Source organism: Poeciliopsis prolifica, unplaced genomic scaffold (genome assembly GCF_027474105.1).
Source record: "Poeciliopsis prolifica strain line A6 unplaced genomic scaffold, Auburn_PproV2 SCAFFOLD016, whole genome shotgun sequence".
Lineage (NCBI taxonomy): Eukaryota > Metazoa > Chordata > Actinopteri > Cyprinodontiformes > Poeciliidae > Poeciliopsis > Poeciliopsis prolifica.
Window position 1 is genome coordinate 2,115,621 of NW_026562391.1, and position 20,477 is coordinate 2,136,097.

At 36.8% G+C, this 20,477-nt stretch overlaps 1 protein-coding gene across 1 annotated transcript in view; it reads right to left on the reverse strand.

Moving 5' to 3' along the window:
* Positions 1-20,477, reverse strand: part of tusc3 (tumor suppressor candidate 3) — a 55,560-nt gene that overhangs the window by 27,957 nt on the left and 7,126 nt on the right. Inside the window, exon 2 of the mRNA XM_055041568.1 lies at positions 4,525-4,694. Within this exon, the coding sequence (XP_054897543.1) occupies positions 4,525-4,694 (170 nt within the window). The remainder of the gene's footprint in view (positions 1-4,524; positions 4,695-20,477) is intronic.

A 20,477-nucleotide genomic window follows, 5' to 3' on the forward strand; every position in this document is an offset into this window, starting at 1 on the left:
GATATAAATATGTGCTCAAAAATTAAAGTTCTTGAACCGTGATCAATAAAATGTCACTCCATTTTTTACCAACAAGATTCGATTGGGTTATTTTCTACACTTCTGCACTGTGAACCAAACCTTGTCTTTTCAAGACAATCTACTGACTAACAATGCTTATAATTTTCATGCACAGTCATGGGAAGAACTAACACAAAATGCAAGCATATCAGCCAATTTAAATATGGGAAAAGTATGTCAGAACAGAAATGCATTATTTTTAGATGCGGTATTATATTTGTTTCTATAGTTGCCATTAAAAATTAAGGTTTCAAAACACAAATATGTTAACATTCAATGTGGGAAAAAAAAGATTTATATACAATGTATTCATTTATTATATTTTATTTCATTTTTTATTTCATTCACTCAATAAATATAAATAGTTCATGTAGCAACTAAACAAAATCATGACTGAAAAAGACCAGAAAGAAGTATAAACTTATAATATCCCTGCCCAGTTTTGTATGTTTATATCTGGTTTGAACCACATGGAAGCTTACAAATAAATAAATATAAATGAAAACACTCAGAAAATTGTGATAAGCCAACTTTGGCAATGCAGTAACAGCTTATAAAAACAGTTATTCTTAAAATCTTTATATGGATTTTTGAAGGCATTGTGAAGCAACAACGTTTAGCGACATGCAAGCCAGTCATACCTTTCTGGAATAAAAGAAGAGCTGACATTTTGATGAATCATATGACTCTTGATGAATACCTTACATAATCAAGAGACTGATGAGGCAAAAGACTCGCTGATTAGAGTGAGAAATCAGGTCAATGTGGACAAGGACGGTGCTTAGTTCAGAAAGTGGTTTAATGTCTCAGAAGAGATGTTGACGTGGTCAAATATGAGGCTTACACTAAATAGTCAAACGCCGCTACCAAAGTTTACCTTAGAGTAAAACAGGAGCATACATCATGGCTTCTGACTGATGTGAAATTATCAGTGTTTGTCATGTTCACTCATCCTGAGCCAGACATCCTGACAGTACCACAGAGTTTGAGCTTTTGTGGCAAAGGTGGATTTCTCATAGATGAATAAGCAGGAGTTTTCCTGCAGAGGAGTATTTTCTTGTTTCAAAATATTTTGAGGTCTTCATTTAAATGACCTACTTTTAGGTTATGGCTATACGTACAGTCATGTTCAACATACCAGTGATCTGTTTTAAGAACAAAAATGCAAAAGTTAAATGCTCATAACATCTTTATATCAATAACACAGAAAAATATTGGGAAAAGCGCTTTAAGATGTTTTCTGACATTTTCATTTGTAATAGAACATGCAAATGCTTCTACATCAGGCAACACAATCATTTCTGTTGGTGATAAGCAGGTTTATCAACAACAGATACCAAATAGTTATTTATATTAGAAATGCAACGGCATAATAAAATCCCCACACCATGACGCCAGAGTCACCGTCTTTCAGTGTACTTTGTGCTTTGGTTTGAGTTGGACTTCTGGGGATCATGGAACAAAACTGTGGATCCAGATGCAGAAGCAACAAACCGGCTTTCATCAGTTCACAAAATGTTGCACCGTTTCTCTTTCTGTGTTCTGTAGCAAACTAACTTCTACATCCCACTTTCCTCCTTTCTCATTGGTTCTTTGGTCTCTCTGGGACTAGTCAGTGTTCGACCCTGACTCTTTTTTTGCTCTATTCAAATTGTTTTCTGCTCCCCCCACATCTTCCAGATTGTATAAGCTACGTCAAAACATTTGAGAGGATCTAACTGAGCCATCTGTCATTTTTGGTACTTCTTTATACATTTTCTCCTCTCCTGTAATATTTCATTCTAAGTATACTTCTCTTCCTGCTTTATTTGCTCTGTTTGTTTGTGTGGGTTTATTTCTGTCTGAAATTGTATTAGTTTCATTGTTTTAAACAAGCTAAAAATATTTGTATCTTAATTTTTAGTACATTTTCCATCAGACCCAATTGTATATAACAGTATTCCCCAATTGGCATTGTTATACATCTTTTATCTGGTCATTTTGTGAAAGATTTAACAACTAAAATGGCAAAGAATAAGAATATTTTTTTCACTCTGATTGGCCTGTAGGCCAATCGGTAGGCCTGTTAGGCCTACCGATTTTAAGTTGAATGTCCATTCATTGCATTTTTCGTAGACGACTATTAAAGTAATTTTTATTCACATGGTTTTTTTGTTCTCTGGGAAATTATTTTTGATGATAAATACAGAAACAACCATAAAAATGAACACATCAACAATAGTGATAGTAATAATAATACAATACTATTCAGTGCAAAGTAGCCTACAAATTCTTCGATGGGGGCAGTGAGGGACCAGGATGATGGTCAGGGCGGCGTTGGCCCAAAAAACGTTGAGAGACACTGATCTAAAATATTGGTAAATATCGTTTTTTTTTTTTGCCAAAACATCAATACTTACATCTAATATCGGCCCAAATTATCATGTCAGTGGATCCCTAATTTTGATGACAAGATGGAATCATTCGATCAGTAATTAAAACTGAATCTTCTGTAAAAAACAGAATTAAGTAGCATATGTGAATTTCTTTCCCCAGCAGTTGACCTACTTTTAAATTTCAAACGGCTTGTTCACATTAAAAGTCAAACTCTACTGGCTGCTCCAGCTCCATGTTTGTTTGATCTGACAACTTCAGTGCTTAACCAACAGCCTTGTGGTAGAGCTCTACACTGTGAGCGACCGTAGCAGTCGTCGTTATCTACTGCAGCGTTAAGGGCACTAAGTTTATGAAGCAGGAGAACAACGCTGTTAGCTTTGTAGACAAACAATTAAGTGTAATCACTAGAAAAACAACACGTTATGAGCCAAATCATTGAGTCATTTTACTGCCCCACTGTGCAAAGATCACAGGCAAAAGCCAGATGTGCGTTTAAAGGCTTTTTAAAGCTGTTGGCCAAGTGAGACAGATTTCCATTTTATTAAGTGTCAGGTGTGAAAATGAAAAGGTTAGCAAATGCTACCAGTGTGTAGCAAATGCTAAAATGCTATGTCTAAGGAAAATAGTCTCCTTATTTTCAGGAGAACTTAGGTTTGTAGCCAACTTTCAAATCACGTTTTTATCATGACTCTATGGAGATGCTCTTATTTTCACCAGGACAATACCAAATAGTTATTTATATTAGAAAATTCTATTAAAATCCTGTTTGTATTAGTAAGACATTTGTCAGATGTTTGTGCTTAAAATCGCCTAAAATAATGTGATCATCTTTGCAGGTCAGCACTGTTTGGCTAATAGGTTCAATTCTGACCAGCATGAATTGCTGTTCCCATGTTTGCTTGAAATGTTTTCCTCCAATGCTGACACAATCTCTGGGCTATGGGTGTGTATAACATATGGAGGACCACTTTCTCCATTTTCACCAACAAAGATAGGTCATTTGTGGAAAGTCAGCATCTTGTCCTAATCCACACTTTTGTTCTCTTCTACTGTGCTCTACTATTTAAGTTTCGAGGTATGATGTGAAGTAAGTTTAAGTTGAGGTTAGGTTTAGAATTGAACTGGTAATGTTTAGGTTTAGCAAAGGGTTTAGCTACAAAAATAAATGAAAAAAGAAGAGAAGTCAATGTAAAGTCCCTACGGTGATAGAAAGACACACTGTGCATGTGTGTGTTGACAGAGATTTTCATTGATTAGACTCCAGTCATGTTGTATGCTGTGATTAAGATGGATTTCAGCACAGATTTTATGAAATTGTATAGCTGGCAAACATGGAGATCCCAAAAAAAGCAGCAGTGGTGACCTGAAGCTGCTTTCAGAACAATGGACAGCTCCATGCACTGTCCATGGTGCTGAAATGAGGCTCCATTAAGAGCAACATGGATGTCAGTTCAAATCTGTAATCTTTTTTTTTATATATAAGATATATATATATAAAACAGTGGGTCAACTAGGAGGTGTATATTTGACATATTTTTCTAAACCCAAGGAATGAGGGTGAATTATTTGTTGTCGCTACCTTGTGACTCAACATTAATTAACTGATAACACAGGAATAATAGTTTAGAAAGCAGGTGGAAAAATAATCTTAAACTAAATAAAAACTGATATACTTTTAGATCTTGTACATTGAAGGATGGTGTTCCAAGTGTTTCTTAGTCTCTCAGTAAGCAAATTAGTGGGTAAATTTGTCCCAATGGTCTTATTTTGTGAAATGTATTCATGTCCCACTGGCAGTATGACTAGCTGGAGTATTTTTGATCGAAATGTCAGTGTAACCCAGAGGTTATTATTACATAAGACCATTTGCCGTTCCTGTTACGTGTGCAGTTTTATGAATATACAAGCTGGGCGACAGGGGTGAGCCAAACATCAGCAGATTTCTAGGCCAGACGTGTGTGTGTGTGTGTGTGTGTGTGTGTGTGTGTGTGTGTGTGTGTGTGTGTGTGTGTGAGTGAAAAACGTGAAAAATGCAGTTTTCAATGTTTAGTAGGGAATATGACAATTATTACTGTGGTGGTAGTGTACCTGCAGACCGAACACTGCCTTTGAGGCTGCAGGGCAGTGAACATGACGATAACGGAGTAGTTCCTGGGCGGGGCCTTGATGAAACGGCGGAACTTGTCTCCGTTCATGCGGATGACTGAGCGCCGAGAAGACCACTCCATCATCTGCTCAACCTTCTCCGACAGCAGGTTCTAAACGCAGAAAATAAAGACAAAACACAGATAGCACTTTTAGTTCAGATTCACAGAAAATGAACTGGATATGTACCAAGTATGACAGAATGAAGTTCAGCTCATGAGAAAAGATAAATAGGCATTTAAATACAATACATTGTATTGAAAACACGTATTTCAATGTCAGTTTGATGGCCACCAAAACTATAATTGACAAGGGGAGTGGTGGAGACAATGATATGATAGAAAAAATTGCATAATCATCGCAATATTCAACGATCATACCTCAGTAGTATATTTTCCTCTCATCGTGAAGCCAAAGGTTTAAGCCAGTGATGTCAAACTCTAGTTCTCAAGCACAATGTCATGCAACTTTTAGATGTCTCTGCTTCAGCAGACCTGGCCCCAATATTAGCTCAGTGGAGCTTGACTGCATGCTAGTGAGGCATTTAATTCAAGTGTGTAGAACAAGGGACACATCTAAAAGTTGCAAGACTTTGGTCCCAGAGGAATGCCGTTTGAGACCACTGGTTTCGGTCAAGTTCATTTGTGTAGCTATCTTGCAATTGGAAAGTTGTAGGTTCAATTCCAGCTTCCTCCAGTCACATGTCAATAAAGCCCTGGGCAAGGAACACCACCAAAAGCTGGTGTAGAAATGTGTGCAAGTGGGTGAATGTGGATCTAGTATAAAGAGATCATGAGCAGTCAAAATGACTGCAAAAACAATTTACAAGTTCAGTCCATTTATCATCAAGGATAATCATCATTGATCACTGGAGTTTCAACATTCCATTTATTTCAGCTCTAACATAACTATAAACAGATTTGCATCCTTGTTTTTAAGGAACTCAGTGTTTGGGCAGCTTTGCAGTTTTCTGGTAGTTCATTCCAGATTAGTGGCAGATAGAAGCTGAATGTTACTTCTCCATGTTTGGATCAGAACAGAACCAGAATACCTGAAAAGTCTGAAAGAATATACAACATATCTTTAATGTGTTTTGGTGCAAAGCAGTTCAATGTATTTGGGAATAAATGAAGTATTTTATAGTCAGTTTTTTGAGCTACAGGGAGTAGTGGAAGGACTTTGGAACTAGAGTGTTGTGTAGTTTTGTAAAACTCTTAATGCTCCTAGCATGCCACAGATTGCATAATCTTAAAGTTTTTAACTTCTGCTATAGAGGAGAAAGTACTCCGTGGTGACAGTATTTATGTTGCACTCATAACACCGTAACATCAAGAAGAAACATGAGAGGCTTGAGAAATACTAAGGGCTACTGAATAAAAAACGCCATCTGGCTGGGAAAAGAGCTCGACATCAGAGCTGGAGCGCATCGCTGCGGATAAACAACTTACAGCAAACATGTACACAAAGACCCATGCTACAGATTTGGGAGATTAAATATTTTCTGAGAGATGGATTTATGTAATTTTGCTTGGGTTCAGTGTCCTTATACTGTTTACATCTGTAAGTCTTTATGATGCAGCCAGTGTTGGTTCTCGAGGAGCTCGCTCAGATACTTGCCAACGTGATCTTCCCCATGCCGCCGCAGCAGCTCTGGGCTGAAGAGTGATGAAATAGTTAGACTCGAGATGAAATGCTTGTTTTTCCCACCTCTGCTGATCAAACTGTACCTCGAGAACCTCTGGAAACGAGAGGCGCCCGTTTGGCTTTACGCACGATGCAATCAATGGTTCTGAATGAGAATGAGCTGCATATCTGAGCTCATGCATTTCTAATTAAATACTTCCTATCTTATAATATTTGGCATACTGTGACATGAGTGAACGTGAAGACTTGCATGACAAGCTTCACTGCTCCCTTAGTCAGCTGTAATCAGCCAGCACACCGATAAAAGTCTAAATCTGCAATCGGCTAATAAGAAAAGAAAAAAAGAATCCTTTTTGGAAGTTTGTGCCATCACATAAAACGTACGAGTACCCAAACTTCTGTCCATTCCTGTTATTTATTTATTTATTTTTGCACACAGGTTTTAAGTATTGGTTCAAGCAGACAGTAGTTAAATAATTCAGCAGTGCCCCTCCATTCGACTGCTAATCGAACACTCCTCCTTTCATACAGATCAACAGCAGGCCTTAGAGTTGCAGAAGTGAAGCATACACTCAATCTCTCCAGTAAACTGCCTGGAGACAAGATCAACAAAGATGAACCAAAAAGCTGGAGGAGGATAAGGAAGAAATTGAGGCAGAAAATAGGAGAAGTGAAAGCAAGCAAGTGTTTTTGGGGGCTTATTTTAGACAACATTAACAGTCATCTCTAAAAGAGGAGAAAGGATTCACAAAGGATCAGCAGCCACATATTGTTCATGTCCACCATAGGTTTTTTTTTATCATTATTATTATTTTGCTTCTTTGCCTTTAATTTCTCTGCCTTGTTTTTGTCTTCATTCCTTCTACAGGGAGAGCCGCCAGCTCTGAACTACAGTCTGTAATAATTGCTTATCTAACTTATGCTTCTCAAACACTTTCTCACAAAGAGAAAAAGAGTAAAAAGAAAACCTGAAAACCCAAATTATGTTAAATGTCCAGTAAAACAATTTTGCTCACTCTAAATAAGTTGTAGCCATATTTCTGAAATACAAGCTTAAAGAGAAAAAGTCGGTGGAGGGGAAAGGTTTATCGTCGTGTGCCATGAAGATTAAAGTGGATGCCTTTATCGATTTTTGATTGATAGACAGAAAGCAAACTTGGGAGCTGATTATTATTAAACAGTTTGCCGAAGGGAGAACACTACCTTAGAGCACAGCAAAAACACCAAATCTTAAGTATTTTTTCTCTAGTTTCTAAAATAAATACCTTATTACATTTGAAATGAGACAAAACTAACTTACATGTGTCTTTTCAGCTGAATATAGCAGTATGTTTTGAAGTATCTCCTTAATACTGATAAAAAGTACAACTTCCATTGGCAGATACATTTATTTATAGCAAACAATTTCCTCATGTTACAAGTGAAATAATCTGCCAATAGAGGTAGTAGATTTCCATCAATATCCAGGAATTATTTGTTTAAACTTAAAGCGTACTGCTGATGAGCTACTTTTTAAGTTAGTTCCATCTTAATTCAAGATATTTGTGCTAGAAACTACACAAAAAATACTTGGTCAGATTTTGTTTGTGTTATCATATTTACATCATTAGTCCATATTGTTGGCTGTATTATGTTCACTGTATTATATCTGTTGCCAAATAACTTTCAGTTGTTTTCACAAAAGAGCCTATGCATTCACTTTTCAATGACCGATATGCCAGCAACAAACTCAACAACAGAATATGGCTGTAGTTCAGCCTGTCATAATAAATTTTGCTGAGTGACTAATGGTCTCAAAAATTATTGTGTTAAATGATAATATTGTTTGAAGACCATTTTAAACTGATGTAATGGTAACGACATGACAATGCAAGTGATATCCTGCCAAAAATAGATACATAATAGTCATCGCTAAGCAAAGTGTGCAGGTAAAAAAAGAACGCAACACTGGATCTAGTTAACAAAATAAGCAAAAACAAAAATAAAAGGACTCTCAGTCTCCGTTAACAAAACATGCACATTTTCCAATAACTTTTCTTTTTGTTACATCTTTTATTGCTTAAAATAAGCTCACAAACTATCACTGTTGCTTCTATGTCATCAGCCGTGTTTGTTTAGTCTAAATTCACGTGTGATATAGTGGCTTTGATGGGATTTTTTGTCGGTTCGTGTGTAGTGTGGCTGGACAACCCGAGCGAACCGTTATATCTGACTTCTTTTATAATCGAGTGTGTGGTCTCTGAGGTTTTGAAAATGGGCCGACAGTCGGCAAACAATTCTAAAATTGTGTAGTGCGAACTGGGGATTACACTAAGGAAATGAGAAAGGGAAGGGTCAGTGGAGAGCACCGGAGTTGAGCCTCTTTTCATCCAGTGTCATCAATAGAGAGAGAAAAAGGCAGGAAGAAACAATAAAGCCGGTAAATTAAAATGAGGTTGATAACTTTCATCTATCGTGCGATTAATTGATTTATTGTTTATAGCAACAGGACTAGCTGTAGTGCAGATATACCTATAAGACTTAGTAACAGATTCTTTTGAGAAAGAGAAAAAAAGTCTAAATAAAGCCTAAATTAAAACAATGTGTTGTTTGTGACAGGTTGCATTTTGATCAAGATTCCTTGAGGGGGCACTCTGTTGGTTTTTGTTTGTATTTGTTATTTTGATTAGGTTTGAAGACAGTGTCCAAGTGTCTCACAATTAAACTGCTAATATTTTTTTTGGGGGGAAACAAACAAAAAAGCTGTACAATTATTTTTGCCCATAACATGAAAATCAAGTACAATTTGCCTGTGAACCATTTCAAAGAAACTTACGTCAATTGAATTTGACATGAGCTGTTTATTTTCCTTCTTGGTCTAATAAATAACTTTTTGGGGACGATGGAAAGTTATTTTAAGAGATCGCAGTAGCTCGGCTGTTTAACTAGTTACAAAAAAATGCATCTGGACGTCCAAATGGGAGGACTTGACCTTGCGAAATAACGTAAAAATGTTTAGTTAATGAGCTTTAGCGTACTTGTTAATCCTGAAGAGAAGTCCACAGCCGCCGCCATTAATGTGCTTGTGCACGTCAAACAGCTGGAAGAGATTAGCTGTGTCCTTCAAGTCTCGATAACGTAGCGTCAGCGCCTCGTGATACAAGTTCAACTCAACATATGCTTATTTGTGTCTGCGTTAGACCTTGGGCAGTCACAAATTACTAAGTTAGTTCATTAACTGGACAGGAAAAGAAAGTAGAAACATTTAAACTAAAGTTATTCACCTGGTTCTTTTAGGAAAATATATAATTGAAGATGCATGTCTATGTAAATTAATGCATTTGTGTGGCCAATGTTATAATTTAAAATAGAATATCCCACTGAATTATCCTGATCCCTTTTATTAGACCACTTCAAATTAAATAAACTAGGTTTATTTCTAAAAACTTATAAAGTATTTACAACAAAATTAAGCTAGCCCTGGACAGAGTTTTAGAGATAAACCGACTCCTCCGCACCACCAAGACTGCTCTTTGCCTTATCCAACCCTCAAACGCATGAGCTACATACGCACTGACAGTCTAGAGCCATTAAAAAACATTTATTTTCTACCCTGCTGAGCACAAAGGGCATTAAAATGAATCACGTTTTATGCCGGTGTGTGTTTGGTGTGTTTTTATATCTGTGTGTGAGCGACGCTGAGTGAGGAAGATGCGCAAATGCTCTGCAGATACCCTGCATTATCTCTCTGATTCTCTGTTAGCCACTCTAAGTATGTCATAACCTCTCCTTACATCACACACACACATTGTAGGTACATCGCCAGGAGGCAAAAAGCATAAATAGCACTTCACCATGGTTGCAATTTCTTGACAATTCCCTATTTGTTCTTTCTCGGATTCATTTCTCTCTTATCTGTGGTCATTTCTTGTAAAAATTATTATTATATTATTATTTCAGAAACATTTCTCATATTTGATCAATTTTAAGAGAACATACAGCGCTAAACACTAACATTTATGTCAAAACACAAAAATACGGTTTCAATAGTACATTTAACAAAACTGTGAGACGCAGAGTATTTAAAGCAATAACAGTAAGACTATGTTCAATCAAGTCTACAAGAAGGCGAGAAAAAAAAAAAACGATACAAGACAACAACAAAAAAAAGAAAAAAGGACACAAGCAGAGCGAGAAGAGTAAATTGGGAAGAAAGAAAAATCACAGCCAGGAGGAAGATGACACATTAAGTGTAAGGCAACTGATTTTTGCACTGATGACTACACAGCAGGAGGTTATGGAGGGCATGACAGAGGACAGCCATTTCATCAGCCATTCTGTTACACAGTCACTGTGCCAGCCATAAACATGTTTTTTTCCCCTTTCACTGCTGCTTTTTATTTGAATCTCAAAGCTGCAAACAGAAACATTAGCAATAACATATATGAAGATTAGCGGATATACTTTTTCCCATATGAAAAAGGCAGAATTAAGTCAAACTTAGAAGTGTAGAGATCACGCAAATTTGAGCCAGAAAAAGCAGCAGATGTGTCAGAGTGACAACAATAAGGAGAAAGCTGGAAGACAAAGGATTCTGTGTTTGTTGCTGGGAACATTATTGTGCTGAGGAGGTCAGAGTAACGCTGTGGCTCTATCGTCCGCTGCTTTCTGGACAGCAATAGATAAACTGAGAAGTGGTGTCAACATCTAAGAAACCAAGGTTCTTACTGGGTGTAAGCTGGAATGAACTGAGACAAGATGCACTGCATGATGGGAAATATCAAGTAGCAACTTTATACAAAATCTCCGTGCTGCGATGTGACCTTCTGCACCGTCTAATTTAAACCAAACAAAAGCATTACAAAAGTATTACCACAAACTCTGACAGTTACATAGGCAGCAAAACTGCACCACTAACCAAGTTAAAACTGTTGGCTTTAATTAGGGCTGATATGATTAAGCAGATTAATTGTGATGAATTGAGTATCGAGATAATTGTCAACCAATTTATTTATCAACTAAACAAATTCAAAAAACTAAATATGTGGCACAGTTTTAGCTTCACTTAGTTTCAATTATGAAAAAAATAAAATAAAACAAAACAATAAAAAATATGACTGTCTTGCGAAGGAAAATGTTTTTTCACTTGCAAAACAATTTGGACAGTTTTCTTCAAAAATATCTGACGCTTAATGAAGTACTGATGAATTGTTCTGATCTTAGGACTGTTGCAGCAGAAAGCCAGTGTCAGACATAAACTACTTCAACATGTTAATAAATTGGCGTCCAGTCGATATGAATACCGGTGTAAATTCTGAGAAGATGCTGCTCACAACAAATGAAGAAGCCAGTAAAATTTTATTGAAATAGCACGCCAAGACTTTTCTGAGTTACCAAGTGCACGTCGCACCATAAACACAGCTTCATAAAGCTATCAATATAAAAATAAAAGCTTCCCATGAGGTAACTTTTAGATAATGGATGAGAACAACCAGCTAGGAATTTGATCTGCAAACCTTCTAAATAATAATAATAATAATAGCATTTGTCGTCCAAGCAATCTTTTCCTCTGGGAGATTTTAGCACGTCTATTGCAAATGAATGGGTCTTGACTTTGGCCATCAGTCCTCTATATAGTTTCCTCCAATCCCAGCTCTAAAAGAGGGGATTATGGGAAATTGGCTTCATTTAACAAGGAACAAAGACTTGTCTCTCACACAAAAATGCAGAAAAGGCCAGAAGGCAGATAAGCACACAGTAAAATCGAAGGGAGGGAAAAAAAGTCAATTCTGTTACGTACCATCCTTATAATGATGTCAGGACTTTCCATAATGTGTTAAACCAAAAACATGTACATGCATACATTCTCTCTCACACATACACACGCACGCACGCACGCACGCACGCACGCACACACACACACACACACACACACACACACACACACACAAGGAATTTAAAAAGGGCACAACAAATAAAAACATTTTAAAAGTTGCACTATTCAATTGGATGGCATTTTTATGACTTCTTACAATTTTCTTAGTCACCTTGAGGGGAAACAGGTGACTGAGAAAAATACAAAGTTTAGATTAATGCATATGGATAAAAATGATGAACAGAAGGATTAACATGAGGTAACAAGGTTATGGGATAAAGGAAGCAATAAGACAAGAAACTCAGGAACAGGTTAAAAGAAAAACAAATCAGACAAAATTAGAAAATATATGCACAAAAAACAAAAACAGCAAAAAGGGAGTAAAACAGTTCAGACAGTCATTATCACAAAAGTTTGTTTTTTATCCACTCACATTATCTGTGTACTTTTTTTTTCTATCTTTCTTCAATGGGTCCACTAGTAATCTTATGTTTTCCCTACTGTTTCAAACAGAAAAAGAAGAAACAGTGTTCGGGTTGTTTATCTCCAACAGGGAAGCAAACTGGAGGTCTGTGAATGCAAAATAAAATAAAATTAAAAAAAGAAGCATGCAATCACAATTACATGCTTCTGATGGTGGGGATACTCGACAAATAATCAGACTTTAATTCGTTTGATTTGGCTTGAAATGGCCATCCTGATTAAATATCAAATTCTGATTAAACCAAAATAACCTTAAGTGACCTCCTGCTGGTATGTAAGATTTGTCAGTCTCATCATGTTCATATACAACAATCCATAAGAAGGATATTGCTTTTTTGGTAATGCAGAATTAATTAATTGGTTACATTTTGCTTTGGTGTGTTTCTATGTTTTACATATTCACACACTGGTGGCGACATAATGTGGACACATTTAGAAAAAAGTAGTGAAGACAAAGTCAATTTAGAGAAATATACACAGGACCATGCAACATTTAAACACACACAGTGTGTGTGAGTCCACTGCGAGTCAGTGCTAGTGTATTATTTCCCTCTCACACCTGCAGTCAATCAAACCAACAAGGTATCATGTTGCGAAGTCTGCATTTGTCAGCTCATAATCTGCGATTCCCAGAAATATCAAGAGTTGTCACTTATGGGACGACGGGAGAGGATTTGTCAGCTTAACTGCCAAATAACAATTATTGGAAATAAATGCTTTTTTTTTTCTCCTCTGCTTTTGTCTGAGCGTCTTTCCATCAGTCTTTCTCCAGTGATTTTTTTCTTTTCATATATTTTGCCCATTAGTGCGAGCAGTCATCTCTCTCTGTGATTCTTTGCAGGCTATCTGAAATTTGTCTTGCTTACAGATAACAGCTTTACTCCAAAGCTCCCGGGAAAAGAACCTGACATTTGAAATCTTCTGTCATTCCCTCTCCTCCAGGCACCTCACCAAGTTTTTCTTTTTTTTTTCTTGTCGTCAATCTAACTTGTAAATTTCATTTTCTGAAATGACTTTGCGTTGGTGGGTTCATCATCTCCTTTATCATGTTAATATATTCAAAATTTGAATGGTACTTGCCACCATTTTTAGAATTTCATCTGTGTAGAGTAATTTTGTGCTCTGACTCTATCTATTGCTTCAATCAACCTGAAGATACAGCTGATGGCAATTGGAAAAAAAACACAACAAAAAAAGCCAATCATTTGCATTGTACTTAAAATTATTTTAATAATTTTGAGACTGCTAGTAATTAAAATGGCAAACTGTCAATAGGAGAGAGGCACAGAAAATGCGTATTTATTTTAAAGGGGCAATTATGCAAGACTGGTATGTACTCTACAAACTGGATTTGTTCTGAAGTTGATTTTTTTTCTTCATTCCAGTTACAGTCCATTGGAATAATTAAATCCAACATGGAGTCAGGTACTAGGGCTGTGTGATAAAACACTAACGATACCCATCACAATAGAGGATAGAAAATGCATCCAATAGAAATGTTGATCATTTCTCTGAACTTTAATCTAGAACAGCATGGCATTCTGGGGAATGTAGGGAGAGGACATGCTTTCGCCACCATCCTTCATAACAGCTTAATAATAAAAGGGCAAGATGGTGTTCAGGGACAAAGTGCGTAAAGGGGATTACAAAGAAAAGTGTAGATAAAAGGTTAATCAACTAATAATTATCAATATTGTGTGATTTTGCCCAGCCCCATCAGCTGATTCCCTTGTTTCTGTTCAAAAATGCCAATTTTAATTTTAATTGAACAAACTTTTTTCTCCAACAGGATCATGTTCCCAAACAGCACACTGATGATTGTGACAAGTCCTCCAGTTCTGGTTTGTATGTATTATCTATACAGAACTTGAGTTTTTGGGTTTTCCTCATGCGTTTCCTTTTTAAGTCATATTGGAGCGTTCCATACTCTTCTTTAGTTTATCATATTTAACTACCAAAGAAAAAATAAAGAACTGAAACCAAATCAACATGGATTGAATTTTGTCTCCTGACAAAATTCAATCTGAGCCCATGAGTCCAAACACTTGGTACTTTCACACCTATTCTTTTAATTTCAAGGAAAGAGCTGTCCTCTTGCTTCCTCTTGGTTGTACATTTAGTGGTTTAGACATTTATGCGTGCAGGTTTGAACAACAATAATTGTTTGGGTGGGCGGGAGATTCAGGTAAAGCTCTAAAATGTGCTGTATCCTCCGATGGTGTTCATAGTGCCTCATACGTTAAATTAGGGGTTGCAGGGAATACTGACGAATGAGAGACGCTTCAAACTGCTCTCTGTGTAGACATAGAAAGGAGTGGGAGTATTTAAACGGTTTTACAGTGAATGAAGAACAACATTACCATCTGACCCTTGTTATAAAAGTGCAGAAAGTCCAATGGGGAAAAACACTAGCTTTGGGCACATGAAAAATTTAAAACACACTCAATGGTCAAATTTACATACTCAAAAGGAAAACAGTCAAAAACACAACAAAAAAGTAATGTAGGCCATGAGAAGCTCAAGTGAATCCTGGCTAACTTCAGTGTCATATTACATGCTCCCAGGTTAGAATTTCAGCTGTAATTCTTGAAAATTTGAGAAGAGTTCAGTCACTGTTGATTATTTTCAGAGTTCTGTGAGATAACAGAGGTCATGATTCTCTTTTCTCAGTCCCCGCAACACTGGCATTAAATTTAAACCCAATTCAGTGCAGAAAAAGCATGTTGAGTACCAGAAAATGAATTGATGTACAAAGAAATCAGGTGACCAGTGCTGACCAGTTTTTAATTAACTGTATGCACACTAATTCTCGCCACTACCAGTTTGTATAACACTCTGCGGTGCGGAAGCTGTTACTGTATGAAGAAACCTTCACGTTACAAAATAATAACAATAATAATCATAATAAAAAGAAATGTCAATTCAAATCAAAAAATACTTTCTTTATCCCAACCGTATCTAGGCAAGTACAAGCTTTACACAACAAAACTTCTCCCCTTTATTCTTGTTTAGCTTCAGGCCAGTCATGAAACATGCTATATTTTAGCAAAAATCTATATTTTATCTATGGCAGGGGTGGGCATCTCCAGGCCTAGAGGGCCGGTCTCCTGCAACTTTTAGATGTATCTCTATTTCAACACACCTGAGTCAAATGATGAGACCATTAGCAGGACTCTGGAGAACTTGACTGCAGTAGGTGATTCAGCTATTGGATTCAAGTGTGTTGGACCGGGGAAATAGCTAAGACTTGCAGGACACCGGCCCTCGAGGACCAGGATTGTCCACCCCTGATATGGTAATGATTGCTCTTGGTACTTCAGCATCATTTTGGGACTTATATTGTTCCAAATCTACAACCTTTATAAAATTAGACCACAAAGATTATATCTAATGGCGAGGCATGAAATAGAAAAGTACCAAACAAGATGTACACCATGAGATGTCAATCATGTATGTCTTTGATGTAAAATATTAAGATTTAATGGGTTTTAATCAGTTTGAATAGAAACAACTTTCAATTCTGTATTTTTTATATAAACTTGTTACATCAATGGCAAGGGTTAGGCTTTGCAAAATGTAGACATTTAGCACTTAAATTGCGCAAGTCCTGATAACAATGACTGTGCTTTCTAGAGAAACACATTAGTATCTAACTGATTTCTATCTACTTTATGTTTAAGCAAAACTTCTTCATTGGCATCACACCGGCAGCTTCCCCTGAGTCTGAAGCAAAGCTTTTTTTAGTTTCCTCCGCAGAATCGCTCTGTGACTGGGATGTTCATTCAGATATTAAGATGGCAATTATTTGCCAACAGATAAAAAAGGGTCTGTGTGAGCATTGAAGACAGTTTCCCTAAACTATCTTGACATGCTGGTATAAAGAGAGTCAAACGCAGTGGATTGTTTTTCTTTTAGGCCACTCAGCAGTTACTTGCAAATGCGGGGATTTTCTTTATAGCTCAATGGGATGGAAAAAACAAAAGTCAGGCCAACATTTCAGCACGATCATTAACTGCCCTCCTCTGCATTCCTGTCTTTTATGCTTTATTTCCTCTACCACGTAGAATTTGATCATATTCACATGCGGATAGGAGGTGAGAGACATGCTGCGTGAATTAGTGAGAAAGTAGTCAATGAAAACAAAGCAGATCGGGACATACAATAGCTGACACCATTTTTGGTGCACATAGAAGATTCAAGTTTTTGAAGCGAAAGGCGCGGTAGCTGTATAGGTCACGAAGTTGAGACGTGTCTGGAAATATGATTATTGGTCTTGCTCTTCCTCAGTTTCCAGATGTGTTTTCTAATGTGTAACAACTAAAGCTATTATTCGCTTTCTTTCTTGAGGAAATGAATGCAACATCCGGACATGCAGCGTACACCAGCATGTCAGCAGTAATTATTTCTAATAGTTAAAGTCATGGTGAGCAGCTTCTTGCACATGCAGGTATACTAGCTGTATAGGTAACTGGCCTTGTACCTCATTAGCCTTCAGAGCCTAACAATAGCATTAGTGCCTAATAACTGGGCACATAATCTGTTCCTAATTAGCCTCATAAACTACTCTGATATGTTATGTGCATCTGCTTAGGTAAGCACGGTTAGTCTCAGAAGACCCATTAGATAATCAGGACCAGCAGTTTCTGAAAAAACTTAGAAAATATAATAAGGATACCTGACTTTACATTCAGCACTTGCATTGAGCATTATCAGCCCAAGTGCCTATTCTTAGCTACCTTAAGAAATTTTGCTACTCATAGAAGCACAAGTACATAGTCTAAGAAGAGCAGCATGGTGGTTACGTTTAGGGACCACAGCTTCAGCTCCTACGGCGTCCAATTCTTTTACTTTGATTGCATTTTGTCACTTTTTCTCTACCTTGAGGGGTTCACTAAACTATATTCATTGATCTAATTTGCTGTCACTCTGCCTCTGCCCTCCTAATCATCTGGTTTGAGAGAGTGTGCAACTCTGCAGTGGCTCCTTATTCTCTCATTTCAACAGCGTGCCACGCTATTTCTTTGAACAAATCAAGAGTGAAACTTGATATAAGCCCTGATTTTTTGTGATTTCTTCACATTATTCACCCCCACTTCAATTCCCTCTTGTCCATAAGAGAATTAGGCTACCATGTAAACAAATGCTAGGTTTGCAGCTTCGAATGCCAAGGTTGGACCAAATGTTATGTTTTTAGTGAAACGCAAGGTGTCACATTATTCTAGTGGTTCAAAATGTCTTTCCTTCCACAGGGAGAAAGTCTATCAAGTCTCTGTATAGGAAATAATGTTTACTTTGACTTGATTAAAATATTGTATAAATTTCAAAATAAACTGACATGATAATTTTTTTCTTTTTACTGGCGGGAAAATTTATATATTCAAGCTTTCCCCGTTTTTTCCCCAACTGATCTTAATGTATGAATATTCATATTCATAGATCGTGATCTATGAATATTTCTAACACACCAGTGAGCTCCAGTGTCTTACACCTAGCAGCAAATTGGCATCAGTCTCACACAGGAGATGGTGAGCCAGATACACTATAAAGATCATGCTCTGAGCTAAGCCGGTGAAACTAATTGGCTGGTCGATAACATGAACAGCTGGGAAAGAGAGTGACCACCAGTTGCACAGTTTATTTAATGGCTGCAACAATCAACCTACATCAAACTGCTCATTAGATATCATCCATCCATCATAGTCCAAAGAGAGGTTTGTTTTCTCTGACTCTTTTGCAGGCGCTCTCTCGTTCTTTCTGGCTTTTTGAAGATCTACCAGATTGGCTGTGATTGTTTGACTGCCTTGAATCTACAATTTTATATATATATAAAAAGAATCACAACGAGGCTCGTTTGTCGAATTAAAAGCACCTTTTGGAAAATTACCTTTAACTTGGTGTTAAATATTCATTTCGAAATGCAACAGAGAATGAAGGGGACCAGATGTGTCACCTGATGGTATTCAGCATTCATCCTGACTCCAGCTTTATGCTAAATAGCCTCGGTTCATCCTATTATATTAAAGCATTAGTGTGTGTAGGTGTGTGTGGCTCTAATATAACTTATTTTGGGGGTCATAAATAACCTCAAAGTAAGACATTCATGCACAGAATTGTAGCTCCTCATAAATCTCAATGTAATATGTTGGTGGGAGATGAGCCCTTTTCCATATTTTTTCTCTCAACAGTATTGCAGTATTCTAATGAAAGTCACATTTTTCCTCTTCTCCTATCTGAAAGAGGTAGCAGTGATGCAATTTAGTGTTAATTTTATCCCAACTGGTATCCAAGTTGGTAATGAAACTACCTGCATCATAACCTCACACCATTTTATGAACGTACAATTAGTTATGTTCATGCATCCAGCTGCTAGACGACGTAGATACAATTAGTGCAAACAGCTTTGTTTTATTTAATAATTGGACTTCTGGATGAGCTACCTGGCTTTTTAGACATAACTGGAAAACAATGTTGCAGTAATCATTTTAAAAAATCTGTTAAAAGAAACACTTCATAGTGATCTGATGTAGAGTTGTGAATCGTCTACATAGTTATGGCAACTTATCTCATTACTTGTAATGTGAGCTAGAGGGAGAACATAGACAATAAATACAAAGTGGCCTGAAACAGAACCTTGTGGAATCCCATATTTAATTTTTTTCTAAGCTCCAATGAAAAGTTGCCCATTGAAATGACATCCCTGTTTCTTAGATGAAAATCTGTACCAGAATCTCTAATCAGCTCCCTAACAGTAGCTAATACATCTTATAAAAATACATTTTATAGCATATGAATCATGTTTAGTGAGAACTGACAGGTAATAGACTGAATAACAGATTATTTGGTCAGTTCCACTTCAACTGATAAATCATGTAGAAGTCGATGGATTGCGTAAATAACTAAATTAAATATAATTTTCCAGGCTGCTTTTAAGTGTGATTGATGGCAATGAGTACTTGATATTTTCAACTGCAAGTGACAAGGGTGCATAGAACAGAAGAGCCACAAATAAAGTGACAACACTGGAAAATACGGGGTGGTTAGGCAAAAAGATGAAAATCTTGTCGCCACTCAAAAAACTTGTTAGAATCAAGATAGAAAGTGGAGGGAAGGAGAGGAAGAGGAGAAATAGCAGCAGAAGAAAACGACGCGGAAGCACAGGCCATCAGTCACAGAGAAAGCAGGCTTGACACCCGTGCATCAATAATTCAGATAAATACGGTTAATGAGCGAGATCCAAACAGAAAACCCCTGAATTTACTGGCAGATGAGTGAAAAGCTTCCCAGTATGAAACGCTGCTATTTTTAGCCACAATCGGGTTTTTATTGACAAGAGGGAAAGAGAGGAAAGGGCACAATATTCATCTCTTTTCACCCATGAAACAGAAAATCACCAGAGACTGAGCTCTAGCCTGCATATTTCCACAAGACACCAGGGGAAAGAAAAAAACTAAAGAAAGAAACATCTTCAAAAAACAGTACTTGATGAGGGTTTGTGGGGGGATTGAAACCCGAACACCAAAACACTGAGTCATTACTTCTGTGACAGACGGAAGAAATAAGAGAGAACAAAGGTCCTTAACATTATCAAAATGTGCACCAGCTTTTACTTTTAACAAGTTTTTTTTGTGCAACAATAAAACATTTTGAAAAGGGAGATTTTCATTTGTGTCACAAACATTATTCTTAGTGTTTGTTGTTTAAAAAATGAGGAGTAAACACAATTACACCTTGTAAAAACAGCAATGGTAAATGATAACCTCTACCTATAGAGTTGTATTTTTTTTTTCTTATTCATGCCAAACTTACATACTTTTTGGGCTATTAAATATGGTTAAAGTAGAAAAAAATTATTTGAAAAAGAAAAATGTGGAATCTGGAGAAAAAAAAACAATTGGAGCTACTTGTAATAACATGG